The 16,683-nt window shown below is 41.9% G+C and overlaps 1 protein-coding gene across 2 annotated transcripts in view; it reads right to left on the bottom strand.

Annotated features, from left to right (window-relative positions):
• Window positions 1-16,683, bottom strand: part of ASTN2 (astrotactin 2) — a 3,972,579-nt gene that overhangs the window by 2,829,606 nt on the left and 1,126,290 nt on the right. For both annotated transcript variants that reach the window (XM_069609664.1, XM_069609663.1), the window contains exon 5: window positions 8,057-8,164. In XM_069609664.1, coding sequence (XP_069465765.1) covers window positions 8,057-8,164 — 108 coding nt within the window. The remainder of the gene's footprint in view (window positions 1-8,056; window positions 8,165-16,683) is intronic.

The raw sequence follows: 16,683 nt of genomic DNA, 5'->3' as shown, positions 1-16,683 counted from the left end.
GGGCCTAGCTAAGCCTGCCCCTCTCTACTTGTCATTGGCCCAATTCTCCCCTCTCCCATGATTGGGGGAAAGAAATGGATTGTCAGCATGATGAAGTCTGTTTATGGGTCAGAGGATCCTCCCCTGGTCAGTTTGCCCACAAATCTATATATGATTCAAATACATCCTTCCCAGATATACAATTTGTTGAAATTACATGCGCACATTATATATTCCTTATGGTCCGTGCTTGTCCGCCTTTGATCTTCCTGGGGGCTTGCATTAAAAAATGACAACATTTTGCGCTTTTTAACTGGTTTTGCAATATCGGACATTTACCCAAAATTACACACATGTGCGCAAGGAGTAGGGACACTAATTGATGAAGTGTCAGATTTCTAACATGCAGACATTTGGAGTGAGACCCTATTTTCCACTAGCAACCCCCCAGAATACACCACAGGGTCCTAACACCTCTCAAAATGTTCACAGAAAAATCACAAAAATAATGATATTACTTATATAATTCTGACAAGTCCGCACTATGAATTATCTATCTTTTTAAAATTATGCCCTGGTCAAAAAGGGGTGTGGCTTCCCACATCACGGGTGGAATAACTGGTTTATCCACTTCCCCCAAGCTCAGCTGCTAGCAGAGGCACTGCCCCTCCCAGTTTCCCCTAAGAGGAAGCCACTTTATGGCCCCCCAATATAACATTTGCCTGAGTCCAGGACAGGCCTTTGTTCAATTCCCTGTAGTCCCCAGCTGCTCCACCCCTAATCTAATCAGAGAGGTGACAACTCCTTTTGGCAAGGGGAGTGGCTGAGCAGGTTTCAACTCCTGTCGGGGGTAGTTGTCAGGCAGAATCCAGTTTCATTAAGCCAGGTTTCAGCTAAATGTCCCTTTTTGTTCCCAGTTTTCTACATTCAAATCAAACTGACAATTTTTACATATACATTAAATAATTACTTCCTTCAAGTCATTTCAGAATATAGTTTACATTGTATCCACCTCTTAGCAAGTCTTTCCTTGGTCTGGTTTTGTTTCATTTGTTCAGTTTTACGCACAATTCTGGTGGTTTTAAAACGCCGGCTTTCTGATAGTGGTGAGTACTGGTAATGCAACCATTTTTGGGATTAAGAAAATTAATTCCCCACAGTTCTGAGTTGCTTTTTTTGCAATCAGCATTGCCATTCCCAATGGTTTCAGGCTACTGTGTGTGTAGCCCACTGGTGGTTTTAGGCAGTGCCCTCCTGTGCTCACAACATAGGCAAAAATGGGTGGCAGCCTATTCTTCATGTTTTCCCTGTGCACTCTCTGGGGAGTTCTGGCCATCACGATGTTTTCCATGCCAGTACTGCACAGTTGTATTGTAGGGCTTGGATGCATGGGTAAAAACATCCCACAATGTGTAATTCACCTAACACCAATTGATGCAACCTTTGGCACACTAGGTGTATAGAACTACAACCCCCATGAGCCCTTGCCATCACCTTCAAAGGTGATATATCATAGAAGCCATATTTGAAAACAGCAGGTTGCAGACCCCCATCTTTGCAGCTCTTGCTGCTGCTGACCATTCCCAAACCGGAGGGTATAAGCCCACTCACTGTTACTCATTTTATCAGTCTCAGGAGGATGTCCTGATTTGACAAGTGCCACACAGGTCACACACTTGCGACCTGCAATTCACAAAAAGATTCCTGAAGCAGATGCATCAACAGAGGTATGTTACAAAATGCATTCACATTATCTTTTCCGTGACTTGCCTACATACGGGAAGGTGAACAACATAAGGTTGGTGCATGGGTAATGCAATAAGGAAGGGGAGGCAGAGTAAAATCAAAAAGTGATGGACGCAAAGCTTTGAATTATTCATAACCTATTTACTTGCCGTCCAAGCCATCTTTTTTGTGCTATCTGTGCCATTGCAGAAGAAGACCAGCTTTAAGCAAATCATTCTTGTTCCTACCACGAAAAGAAGCAGATGAGTCCAAACTGCTGAGGCATGTGCCGCAAGCACAGACATGCGTGTCTTGTGGTCCAGCAGTTTGAGCCTGAGTGTTCATATTGGTGGCTGGATGAAGACTGATTTGCATTCAATGGTATTAAAAAACCAGCGCAGAAACATGGCAGAATTATAATGGATTCAACTCCTCCCTTCACTCACTTTTACCTTTAGTTTGTCTCCTTAGGTGACAGATTGTATTCTCAGGCTTGGGTTCCATCCATGTTATGCGTATGGAATCAAGCAGCACCTCACTGATTAGGTCCTCAAGACTAAAACATGTCTGAGATTGCTTGTGTTGCCATGCAAACAGGGCCCAGCATTTCTGACTGAACTGTTCCCAGGTATGGCATGCCTAAGACTGATTGCAGATGGTCAGTGCCCTTTCTCTATTGGCAGAATGGACTAAAACAATTACGCTTTGGAATGTCGCTAAGAGCAAAGCCATACCAATGAAGCCTAGATAGTGCACCTCCGACATATCCTTGCCTGAATGCAATTACCTATGATATCACTCAGTATGACATCACTTCCCATCACATCCGCTAGTTCAATTATTGTGCCATATGGCTCACCCCTTTCCCCTTCCATGAACTGAAAAAGTTGGCACCCCTGGCTGTAGCTTCCTAAAAACCGAAATGACCTTCTACTTTGCCCTGTGCTGTTTAAGAAAAACAAAAACTGGGTAAAGCAACTAATTGCAACCCATTATAAAGACATACTGGAAGATATATCTTAACAAGATTTTGTCAAATGTTGGGCTGGACGTGGCCCCCAGGAGCTTGGTCAGCGTTGCTCCTGTTTGCATGGGTGTCCGTCCACTGGGTCTGGTAAACTGGGAACAGGTTCTAAAGGGATGAGAGCTGAAGGCACCAGTGTAGGCACTGCAGAGATCTGTGTGGAACCTGATGATTGCTGGGCTCATCCAGTTCACTATATAGAGAGCGCTATATGCATAGTGATAATAACAGTAATAATAATACTACAAATAATAATCTTTAGTATGATACTGATTATTAGTGTGTTGATTAGTATTATCTATATATCTATCTATACAAAGTGAGTTGGTGGACTCAGCAATCTTTAGATTGCACACAGATCTCTGATTCGCTTTACCTGTATAATGTGTCAACACTACTATTATTATTGAATTAGTATGAGTAGTGGTATTAGTATATACATAAGCACCCTGGGTGAGGGCCCTAGCCAATCAGGGGTCTCGGAACGCATGCTGTACTGTATGGTACAAACCTGTGTTCCAAGCTCTGGGACAGCCAGCGCCGCCTTCCCTTGCCCTCTCCCCCTTCACCAATTAGCACCCGTGTAGTTTTCTACACGGGTGCTAATGTTGTCCTAAAAAAAACAGAAATGCACCTTTATCCTGCGGCCTGGCGCCGTGCAGCGCAGCTTGTCATTAAAGTCCGTTTTCATGTTGATGACTTCAGAGTCATCAACATTGATCATGGACCTGAACCTATGGTACTGTTTATTTATACAAAGCCTATATACAGGCAAGTGTTTCAAAGAGCTCAATGAGGGTGGGAACATGGGGAAAAACAACAGTTGTTCAGGGCCCTTGAAATTCTGAGACGATAATAGTCTGCACAGGCAGAGTAAGTGCGTATAATACATTTAACAAGTTGAGACACACCAAATAGGCCCGACAGCGATTCTGCAGTTTTACCAGTGCAATTAGGGGTGAAGCAAGGGAGAACAGACAGACGATCTTCAGGCACGGTGCATTTGGATTGTGCAAGTGCAGAGACAGTGACACGGAGCGGGAGATTCAGGGACCTGAGGCAAGTGTCAGAGGGCACTGGTGGGGGAGCCCGGGACCGGTGACACTCTGAGGTACAAGCGGCCAGTCAGCAAGCTGTTAGGGGGAGGAGGGAGAGACGGAAAGAGTAGATAGCTTGGTTTTCAGTTAAGCCCTGATTTTCGAATGGAACTAAAAAGTCTGTAGATGCGCTCCTGAACAGGAATACAATATTATTACGTATTTTGAAATACAACGACACGTACGCACGTTATAGGGCGATGCAATACCCGTTTTAAATGGCCAACACTTATCATAAAGTGAGTTGTCAGACGGCGTAAGTATGTGTAGTTAGGGAGGGATTTAATTAAGCGCAAATGAATCCAATGATTAATGTATGTTTAAAACTTTTTTTTTTTTTTTACTTTTTACGTCGCACTAATAATCATACGGAAAATTCGGGCTTAGTGCCCCGCGGATTTACTTAACCAGAGCATGGCGTTATAATCTAACACAATTGAAAAATAAGGGGCATTTTTGAAAAACAAAGTGAAAATGGCATTTCCCACTCTGTGATTATCACAATACATTAGACCCCTCTATAACATAGAACATGAATGTTTTACAGGTGGAATCTAACCCATGACGTTCTACCATTCCAACGTAACAATGATGACCTATATGAACTAGCAACGGTAAGAGGAGGCAATTTAACCTAGAATGTCACTTAAAAGTATTAGTTCCCTTTTAGACAAAGGCCTTATGGCACTGAGGAAGAAGTAAAAATTGTGCAACGCACACTATACATTAGATAGTCATATAAATTCGAAAACAAGAGAACATAGAGGCATTGAATAATAAGATGTATACACTTTGTGAATATGAGTAGACAATTGATATTGTAAGCAATTATACACATGAACTTAATTTTGACAAGACCCAAAACATGCACTAATCAAGAGCCAACTGGTCCCCACTCCCACCTCTCTGTGCATTTATATGTGTTATGACATACTATTTCGGTTACTCTCATGTTTGTTTAGATTATCTTTATTGTATCTTGGCAATGACCACTGTAATATGAACAGTCACACATGTTTTTCACTCTTATGATGTTTTACACTCAATTACCAATGATGTTTTTTCACATGTATTGCAATTAATTTTTTGTTTGAACTAAACAGACAATGCCCCGATCTGAAAAAGGCACAGTAGATGCCGAAACACGTGTCTCACAAAGGGCACAACATTCAAATCAGAATCAATTCCTGAACCTTATGCTTGTATCAGTGTTTATTTGAACATCAAGTGGCACAAAACTCTGTGTGAAACCCCAGTGTTAGATAGCTAGGTTAGCTGGGCAGAGGGAGAGAGAAGGACGAGGAGAAAAGGAAGGTCTTGAGGAGTCACTTCACTGACAAGTAGCACTATGCAGTGTTGAGTCACGGCATAAAGGTAGTTTTTTTTTTTAAGACACCATTAACACCCATGCAAGGAACTACACGTGTGTGAATGGCTATTTGGCCCTCAGCGGGGGGCCGACCCTCCCGGTAACGGCACTGCCATCCTCGCAAAGAGATCCTCGCTTCTCTCAGGCCCTTAACTTGGGAGGAAGGCCCTTGCCGACAGTGTTGGCCCGCCACCTCAGGGTTTATCGTCTCAATATGTCTAATAATAATCATCTTAATTATCATTGCTCAAATGATTGTTATGCATAAAGAGAGTTTAACAGTGTCCGGTCAAGCATGAGTATCACGTGATTTTTTAAACAGGCGATATTTAAAATTCTTACTCATGAGCCATGAGATCTTAGCATGCGGTATTACTGAAATCAAACATATCTGTCATGCCTTTACCGCCGTTGCGATGATCAAGTCTTGATCCCTCCTTTGGACCCCCCACGATGCCACTACATGCTGTGTGACGTATCTACTGGGACTAGCACACACATCGAATGGCACCCCCTTTTTGGTGTGATTGTCCCACATAGCAAGTCAGAGGGTAGGGTAGGCTTGGCGGTGGATTGATTTCAGGGCACACTCTTTATTCGAAAACAAAAAAGGTGAAGGGTTCAAGGCATGTCTTAGAGGGTGGAGCTGAGACTCTCTAATCATTGAGGTAGAAGAATGAGGTGCAGAGAAGCCTTCCCCCCTCAATACTTCATAACACTGACATGGACGCAGGTGGTACCATGCATTAGGTTGATATCACAGAGCTCTTGGTGGCCCTGTGACACACCAAAACAGCTTGAACGAATATAACAATGTATTCCTCAATTCCCCTACCCCGAAGCACGCGCGACAGTAGGCCGTCGTGTACTGACCCCGGGCACTGGCTGGCTGGGATGAGTTCCTTCCGCAGGTTTCATGTACTGCTTCAGTGCCACCAAAGACTGTCTTGATCGTGACCTGGCAGTGCCCTGCAAGAGCACGACGCACTCTGGTCCGGAGGCCACTGTGCCAAAGGCAGAATTTGACTCAAAACGGGAAACGCATGGCAAAGTGCACCGTATTGCAACCTTCCCTACCCAAGCCGATAGCAAAGAGTTGATATTGTGAAGAAAGACCCCATTCTACAGGGTGGAAAGTCCCCATTTTCTAATGTTTACACAATGGAGGTTATGGGGTTCTCTTGTATTGGTTTCAGAGATGAAGGAACAGTTCTTTTCCAATATGTAGGCATGAGCTGGTCAGTTTTTTATCAAAGTCTGAGGTTGTGCATGTTTCTTTCGTCACAGAAATGTTGTTTTATATTGTTTGCCATAAAGCCTGCATGTCTGTGTTTTGTCCGTCTTTTCCTTTCCCTCCACCCACCCTCATTCCCAGGTGTATTACACTGGATATCTCTGTTGCTTTCCTGGCTGCTTTTGATGAATAATTTCTTCCATTGTATATTCCCTATATTGCTGTTCACTTTCACGTCTGCTCTGCATGTCCCCTGACCCTCTACTCTTTTCACGAGAATCCGTGCACTTAACCCATCTTTTATGAAACAAAAGCAGGTTGGCGTCTTTATAAAGGTTGCTCTTCTCAAACTTAACTCTGATCCTGACCTAACTCTGAGCGCAGTGTGCAAGTCATTGTAGGGTCCCCAGTGCTGGCCACCAGAGAGGTCAGAGAGGTCAGAAATCTCCCTACTCATTTTATATCATCACTTCATACATTTGTTTATAGCATTGATTGCCGGAACCAGTTGGTGTTTGGATGCAATGCCTGACAGGTAAAATAGCAGAACATTTGCATTAATCATTGACAGGTACAGAAATTAAATGAAATGTACTTATATTGGAATATATGGATAAATCGAATTGTAATGAATTATTGTGTGTAAAGTTTATTAATTAAACTCTATCACACTTATATTTATACAAAAAATATGTACATCATCACAAGTTATCAGCATGTATATGCTGTACACCCAGGATCCGACTCGGGCATACAATTGTCTCAGGGCACCGATGAAAAAGTGGAACACAGTTGCAAAAGGGAATTCATTCCTTTTGTGACACTGTTTGAATAGGACCCAAGGGGGAGGTTTTTGATCAAATGTGATGCAAATTGTACATTTTAAAGAATATTTATTCAACTCATCAAACTGGCCCTCATTGGTCAAAAAAGTGCTCCACTTTGACCCAAAAAACTGGCCCACGCAAGCATTTTGCGTTTTTGGTTCGACCATGGCCCTATTGCTCTATAAGCCAGTACGGGCCTGTGTACACCCCTCTGGCAGAGCAAATTGCTTAGTGTTTAGTAAAGGGGAGTTGTAACAGACTGCGGTTGTGTGTTGACTTGCGCCCTTGAGAATCAATCTGGAGCTTTTATTATTTCACATCTAAGTGCACTTCTTTCTAATGTATAAGGAATTATTGTGGTCTGTTGGCTGCCATTGGGAGATTGCTATTGCCATCTTGTTTGGCCCTTTTATCTAGTGGTGCCCCCATCTAATAAATGGGTGACTTGAGCTGCTTCTGTCTGCTGGCTAAGTGACTGGAGATTGCCCAATTGCAAAGAGTTTTATGTCTTTGACTGCATGTGGCAGTTCTAGCTGATGTCTGGCTGGCTGACTGGCTGTCATGTTTCCATATGATGTCTTTATTTGACAGGATTTGGTGTATCTTCATGACATTTTGTTGACTCTGGCTACTAAACTAGCTGGTGTCTGAGGGACCGCGTCTGTATTTGTTGGTGTGGTTTTGCTGACCCGGTCCTCTCTGCTAGGTAGATGACTCCCTCTGGAGCTGCTATGTGCTGCGTGGGTGAATATGGTGATGATTCTATCAATTGTGCTTTTGCAGGACTCTGGCTCCATTTACCTTTGCTTCGCGGCCGGCTCCTGTGTTGCTCCGTGTAGAATGTGAGCTGTGTTTCGTCATCTGCTTCTGAGCCAGAATCTTCCTCTGCCCTTCCAAATCCAATTCCACCTACAAAGAACAACGTTAAAATCAGCATCACAGTCTATCCATGTTGGGTTTCACCCCACGTTTGCAGGGTTTGAATGTTATAAATCACAGGTAACCTGCATTGTCAAAAGAGATGTCCAGCGACCCAGCCAGCTTCAGTCTAATAGTAGCAATGTCTTGTACAATAAATCAGGCTCAGGGACAGCATCAAGGCCTTTCAACCTTTTCAATTTAAATGGGCACCACGCCTTGGGGGGGCTCCCTGTGGTTTACAAAGAACACATAATGGCTGTTTAATTGATGCTGCAGGATTTCAACTTTATGTTGTTGAATAGCTTTATTTCAAAACCCTTTAACAATTACATTTCATACACATCCATAATAAAATCATAGTTAAAATATTAACATATTGATAACAAATAATCAGCACTTACTACAATTAATTAACCATTCACAAACACTATTCCTTCAAAAATATCCCGAAAGAACTTGTTTACCCATTTTCTCTTTCATTATAACAATAACTTTCACCAAAGCAACTTTGGGAATGATGGATACATACGTAGGAGAATACATTTGAGCCTAGTAGCCATCACTGGGAGTTCAGAGCCACAACAGCAAGCCATTGTGGGTATGCAAATTAGCCCAAACACAAAACTCTTCTCCAGGATATTGTCGTTGTCTAAGAGGGCAGAGTGATTATATACATAGATTAATCTACCCAAGACAGACATTTTGTAAGGCTGTCAGGGCAACTACATAACTGGCTCCACCCTCTTTAGGGATCATCAATGCAATATAGTCCTGACAGCCTTGTGGTTGGAGCATTTGGCCATGTTTTTACAACACCCAAAAAGTTATGGTGGGTTTAAAAAGGTTTGAAAAACAAACTTTTCACCTGAAATGTGAAAGTTGAAAAATCCTTTTGAGCCGAGACACACACTCCACAGCGCCCCAAGTAGCCATTGCTGGAGGTTCACCTCCAGTTCTGAGACACAACAGCAAGGCATTGTGGGTATACACATTTGCCCAATACAGAGCCCCTCTCCCCTTTCCGTGGCGGCCTGCGAGAGGTGCAGAGAAGTAGCGGATGCGGTGGCGGCACCTGCCGCTGCCAAACTAAGGTAAGTAGGTGGTGAAAATAAAATGAGACGGAGAGTGGGGGAGGGAGATAGCGGTGGAGAGATCCGGCCGTCAGGCGGCTTGGAATGTGGGCTTGTACCGACGGTTCAAGCCTGCATTCCTAGCCACCTGATTGGCTGACTCCACCACCCATGGTGCTAATAGACAATTGTATGCTAGAAAAAAAAATATATAAAAGGACAGAAACAATTTTCTTTCCTAAGTACTTCTCTCTGGCATACAATAAGGACCATAATTAATGAACTTTTTTACCTATCCACAGACTCTACTGCCCCCTTTCCAGGCCATGGATCATTGAAGGATCCGGATGGCACATGCACACCATCGCACAGGGCAGCCCTTCTACCCTTTTTAATTTTATATTTGTAACACTTCCTCAATGCATGCTTTCAAACAGTCACACAACCATCCATCAATCACTTCTAAAAACTGTACATATACGCATATGACCATATTAAGCTTTCCCACAACAACTTCCCCTTATCAATCTTCTAAAAATATTTTGCATCTGCATTTCCCTTACTTATACAAACAAATTGAACACAATGCTCCTATAAAAGCACATATGCATTGTGCAGTGAGAGAAGTGCACAACTAGATGGGGCAGTACGGATGGGCAAGTGCTCATGAGAACACAGGAGGGAAATACCAAGGTGGTATGCCACTGGCTAACTACTGGAGCAGAGGAATCCCAAGGGTGGGATGCATCTTAACCGTCACATCCCTTTAACAAAAATTTTTCTGTCAATTTAATAGGTTTTAATAAGTGAAAATGTTTCATGGTGTCACATCACTGTGCATAAGTTATTAATAATTCCTCTTTAGATATATATGAAAGAACTATAAACCTCCTTTAGGAAACATATTTTTTGCAACATATACTTAGGTCTGTCATTATCAGCAGCGCATGCTGGGGATGCAAGTCATTGTTCAACGACATAAGGGTCCACCATCATCCCAGCAGAACCAAATGACCCCTGTTATTCACTGCACCTACCCTGCATCCTAGCTCAGTATCCATCATACCCTAACAATGTAACCAATGGCCAGTGCTAATGGTTTGCAGCCATTATCAGCCTCCAAATCCATGCCACATTTCCCAATAAGCAAATCAGAGTACACATCCATGTTTGCTGAGGGGCAGGCCCACTACCCAGACACCAAATGTATATCACTAGTTTTTCTACTTACATTCTTACACTTTAGAAAATAAAACACACAACATATTTCCAAAAACATGCATTCAGGTCCTTGCTAATACTCGTCGCACAGGTTTGTTGTAATCTAGTCCACCATTTCAGGCTGTAACCGAAAGCAGAATATTGTTTCCATGCAAACCTACCGCTTCGGTACAGTACACATTTCTCCTTGCTGCCAGCCAGACCCATTGCCCAGACACCAATGTTATGTTACTGTGTTCTGTACTTACATTTTCACACTTTTCAAAAAAATAAAATCATTAAAAATGATGCTTTTTGGGCATACTGCTTGAACACGGAGTCACAGGCAGTACATATCAGTTTGCACCAATTGTGGAAGTGTATCAAAAAAAAGTTTGAAAATGAAATGTCTGACAGCAATTTTGAGAATAAGAGTGATAACTAGATATTTTAGTATAAAAGAAAAGAAAATATGCTGAAAACTGATGCAGAGAAAACTTGAATTTGAAGTATAACTAAATTAACAAAATGTAAGATGTTAAGTTTAAAGGATTTTAAAATAGGGTATTGTAATAATACAACCGACGATGTATTATGATGTTGTGTCAGTATGTAAACATGATTTTAGACATAATTTTAACTTTTAGAAATGTATGATGTGTTTTATTAAGAGATTTTAATATATGATATTTGCTGAACATTTTGTAAAGTTTTTCTAAAACTAAACATATAAATAAAAAAATAAAAAATAATTAAATAAAACAGGATATTTTGCAAAACAATACTTTCAAGTTCTTGCTGACCCTCCTTGTGCATATTTGCTGCAATCCCATCCAGCACTTCAACCTGTACCCACAAGCAGATTCTTTTTTCCCATTCAAACATATCCCAATTTCGAAAAACCTCACCACATTGCCGGCCCCCTTGGCCATGCCCACTTTAACCCCATTGCTGGTCCCTCGTGGTCAAGGCCAGTAGCCAGATTGTCCGGATCATAGCCTTAGGCCATGATCCGCACAATCTGCCCACTGCCCATGGCCACAGGTTATTCCTCAGTCACCAAAGGTGTATCACTATTTTTTGTTCCTATGTTATGACACTTTTCAAAAAATAAAACACAGCAACATTTGCAAAACCATGCATTTAGGTCCTTGCCAATGGTCCTTGAATGAGTTTGCTGTAAATCCACCCATGTTTTATTTTTTGAAAAGTGTCAAAATATATGTACTCATATAACTTAACCCCTACTTCACAAAATTAATTCAGACTTTGTACAAACATTCAAGGTTGCGTCTATTATATTTCTGAACATTTTTGTCCACATTCGTCAAATGGCAACAAAGTTATAAGCCATCTAAAAATGTTGAGACCCCTGTCAAATTTTGCCCCCTCTAGACAAAATCCCACCAAACTTTGTAGATAAATTCATATTTAGGTCTAAAATCTGTTTGCAAATGTTTGTGCAGATTCATCAAATTGCGCCACATTTATAAGCCTTTAACATTTTCTGGGATCCCCCTATAATTTTGTACCCTCTTGACAAAACAACACCATACTTTGCAAAACCATTCAGAGTCAGGTCTAGAATGGAATTCCAAAATTTCATGCATTTTCATTAAGTGACGCCAATGTTATTAGCAATCCAAAAACTGCTTTTCAGCAACCCTGTAATTCAGAAATAGGCATGTATGTCCCCGAACATCTGAGATGTTCGCGGACATCGAAGAAGTAAAACTCCTGTTTTTTCTTGTCTAAGGCCATATCCCACCCCATCCTCATCACCCCTTACCTCCCCAGATATTGTTTCAATAGTTTAACAAGTGCAATGTTGTTTTTTTTTAATATGTTTTTACCGGCTGTGTACTGACACCGGCGGCTGTCTGTGGATCCAACATGGCGGGCGTTTCCAAAAATATGACGTTCCTCACGCTTTTCACGTGAGGAACCAGACCAATCAGCAGGTCTGGTCCCATGTCCGCAGACAACACTCCACCCTCTGGGCCAATCGGAGGCATGTCCACGGACCGAACAGGGAAGTGAGTCTGCAAACTGAAACCAGATATCGCTAATTTATTTTGACCTACTTTTTGGCTGTTTTAAAAACAACTACTGGACGGATTAACACCAAGTTTACAAAAGCATTCTTTTGGGACCAAGCTGCCGCAGCTGCCACAAATTTGGTGAAAATCCATCCAGCGGTTTGGGCTGTAGGCGTGAGCAAAACTTTGTTTCCATTCTGTCTATGGGAAACACCACACATTTTGGGACCCCCGTATAACTTTCCCTCCCCTGCACGAAACCTCATCAAACCTTGCAGAATCAATCTGACAGGCCAAATACTTTTTTTTACAAAGTTTCACGAGGAATCATCCAGGGGAGGTGGGGGGGGGGCAAAGTTATAAGCCACCCAAAAAAAGCTCTTAGCAGCGGTCACCGCCCTATAGTTAAGGTGAGTCTGAATCTCATAGGAACCCCTCAAAATTCGATCATTAATAACTTTTGATTTAAGTAACAGATTTGTACAGAATTTCAAAAGCAATTAAGAATTCATGGGTACCCACAGACTGTAAAGTTGTGTAAAGATTGGTTAAAAAATCAAAAATGTATTAAGAAGAGAAAATATTTTTTTTTCTCCAAAAGTGCAGCCTACTTCCCATTCATCTTCCCATAGACAAGCAAGGTCAATTTTTGCCAAAGTGCACAGCCCAAACCGCTGGATAGATTTGAGCCAGGTCCGAAATAACTTGGGCACGATGCATTGACTAGCGATTCATCCGTGGTTTGGAGTTATTACGTGCAGTAGTTATTTAAATTGCCTTGTCAAAAAAGATAGCTATATCTCAGGGATTTACCCAAAGCTGGTTATTTTTAGAAATGAAACAGCCACCATCTTGTTTTTCTCTCGATGCAAGAGAGAACCGCGGCTAAAGCATAATGAAACGCAGGCAAAAAGTAATTTGCAGGTAGATAAACATGCAAATGCCATTAGGCTATAAGTAGGGGGGCAGCTAGAGAGCACTAAGTGAAATCTGGGAGATGGAGGGCTTCTAGGGACTGAGTTTGCAACATGAAGCTTTCTATAGCTTCGGCTATGAATAGCCAACATCTCAAAGCACACTACATCACAGAAACAGGGTGTGTTGTGGGTTGAAAGGGAGTGGACAGGGAGGTGAGGAGGCCATCTGGGATATGGGGGAGCTGGCAGAGATGAGGGGGCAGAAAAGCATTTTTTTCAGTTGTTTTTCCAATATTCATGGCTACAAAGTAGTATGGATAACCACAGGTAAGAGTAGTTCTGTGCCAGTGGTTACATTTTTTTGTTTTTTGTTGCAAGATCTATAGTAATGTTGGGGGTGAAAACTCACTGGCTATAGCCAAAGGCCATGGCCAGTGACACAATTGACATGCACGTCTCCCATCCATGTAGTAACCAGGACAGACCCTGCTTAGCTTCGAAGTGAGGAAAGGGCCAGCCTCCTCAGGCCATCTTGCCCATTAAATGAGCCAAATAACAAGTCCATTTAGAGAGATGGGACAGCCTTTCCTTGCATTGAATCTAAGCATGGTCAGTCTCGCTTTGAAGCTAAGCAGGGTCAGTCCTGGTTACTGCATGGGTGGGTGACCAAATGGGCAAAAGAATTATTTTTTTTTTAAACCGTGCTAATGTCAGTCCTTGCACTTGGAGACCATTTTTTGCCTTTTGCTGAATTGCATTCTGGTATTTGAAGTTTCCCAGCCAATACTAAAAAAAAAAGAATGTTTTACAGCAACAGTCTGTTTCCCATCCTTGCAGTAACTGGGAAGGACCCTGCTTAGCTACAAAATGAGAAAAGGGTTAGCCCCCGAAGGCTATGTTGCCTAGCAAATGAGTCCACCTTACAAGACCACTTAGAAAACGTGGCCTAAGTGGGCTGGATCCTTTCTCGCTTTGAAACTAAGTAGGGTCGGTCCCGGTTACTGCATGGATGGGAGCTCGTCCACAGTCCCGAATGCTGTGTGTTTTCTTAGTTTTAAACATCTCATAACACACAGCATCCACTTTCATTTTTTAAAAACAGTGCTACTGTCTGTCCTTGAGCGTTTTTCACACACGGATAATTTTTTATGCCTTTCATTGAATTGCATTCTGGTATTTGTAGTCTCAGAGTCAAGATGGGGGATTATGCCACAGTTGTACTCTTTTTGCCTAACATAGTTCTATAAGGATTTATATATTTGAGTGACACTATTGTATGCATACTTTTCAAGTTAGCTTTATTAAGCAGAGTATTGTTGAAAGCCAGACATGTGGGTGAGCAGGGGAAATGGAGAGAGGGCAAGTAATTCATGAGTATTTGTTCACAACGTAGAAAGAGAGTTTGCAATCCTGGACAGTGGTGTATTTAGTTTCCCCTGATTGTGGCTTCTTTCCTGGGCAGCAGTAAAGGACACATGTGGGTGGACAGTGCAACTTTATTTCAGAGGGCGGGTGCAACCCATCGGGTTTTTTTCAGGTTGGCAAGTTTGCTCAAGTATTTGGCTGCAAAAATTTTACTCAGGATGTCATGTTTCCACTTACCCACAAGACCACAAGCACTTGTTTTGTATTGGTATTTAGTTTTCTAGGGAATATTTCATGACAGACTGCTGGGTTTAAAAGGTGAGAACCTTTTATACATTGCCAGCACATTTTTGGGAGAATGTTGTCTCTCATTACTTTTTTTAAAAGTCCAAAACTGTTTTTTTTGTGCACTTCCGTCTAGGAGTAGGTCTAGTTAACCACATTTGTATATTTCACTTTAAGATATATGTTCACTTACTGTGCATATATTCATAGGTGCCAGATTTATATTTTTGCTATGGGGGCAAAAGTATGTGTTATTCTTGTAGCTGGTCATTCTTTTCCCTTTTACGTGCTGATTAAATGTGATTAGTTGGGGTTGTACAATGTATCACAACAGTCATCAAGAGACAGGCCATAAAACAAGGTGCTTGAGCACGCTGCTGAACAAAAATGTGTGATCCTCAGCAAATAAAATGTTATCTCACAGGGCATTAACTAAAAACATTGGCAGGTCTGAAAGTCTGCAATCTTTTATGCACAATTTAGAAAAATGATGCTTTTACAGCTACAGTGACATCTGGGGTGAAAATTCACTGCAATCCGGGACTCCCATTTATGCAGTAACCGGGACCGACCCTGCTTAGCTTTAATGTGAAGAAAAGCCAGTCCCCTCAGGCCATGGTACCTAATAAATGAAGCAAACTTACAGGACCACATGGAGCATCATGACCTGATGGGGACAGACCCTTCCTCTCTTTGAGCTAAGCAAGGTTGTTCCCGGTTAGTGCATGGATGTGAGACAGTACACAGTCTGGTGCAGTGTGTTTTCTTCATTTTAAATATCCAATAACACACTAAGAAAACATATGGCATCCACATTTATTTTAAACCGTACTACTGTCAGTTCTTGAACGTATTGCACTCAGAGACCATCTGTTTGCCTTTTGCTGACTTGAATTCTGGTATTTCTAGTCTGCCACTTAAGAGGAGGGTGGAATAATGGCACAATTGTACACGTTTGACTAACATAGTTCTATAAGGACTTATATGTTTGAGTGACACTATGTAATGTGTACCTTTCAAGTTATCTTTATAAAGCAGAGTATTGTTGAAAGCCAGACATGAGAGAGAAAGGGGCAAATGATGAGAAAACAAGTAAGTCATTGTGGGATGTTTTTACCCATGCATCCGAGCCCTACCAAAAAAAAACTGTGCATTACTGGCAGTGAAAACATCATGATTGCCAGAGCTTCCCAGAAAATGCACAGGGAAATGTATGAAGAATAGGCTGCCACCCATTTTTGCCGATGTTATGGGCACAGAAGAGCACTGCCTAAAACCACCATGGGCTACCCACACAGTAGCCTGAAACCATAGGGAATGGCAATGCTGATTGTCAAAAGCAACCTAGAACTGTGGGGAATTCATTATCTTAAATCCCAAAAATGGTTGCATTACCAGTACTCACCACTATCAGAAAGCCGGCGTTTTAAAACAACACCAGACATTTGTGTAAAACTGAATAAATGAACTCAAAGCAGGCCAAAGAAAGTCTTACTGAGAGATGGATACAATGTAAAGTTATATTCTGAAGTGACTTGAAGGTTTATAACAAGACTGGCTGAGCTCTGCAGGTCTGCAGCGGCTTAAACTGAAACTGGATTTAAAATTACCAAAAATCGAAATGTGTAAAT

This window comes from Ambystoma mexicanum, chromosome 8, assembly GCF_040938575.1.
Source record: "Ambystoma mexicanum isolate Mex_15411 chromosome 8, UKY_AmexF1_1, whole genome shotgun sequence".
Classification (NCBI taxonomy): domain Eukaryota; kingdom Metazoa; phylum Chordata; class Amphibia; order Caudata; family Ambystomatidae; genus Ambystoma; species Ambystoma mexicanum.
The sequence above is the reverse complement of the archived record's forward strand: the minus strand, read 5'-3'. Positions and strand labels throughout refer to the sequence as shown.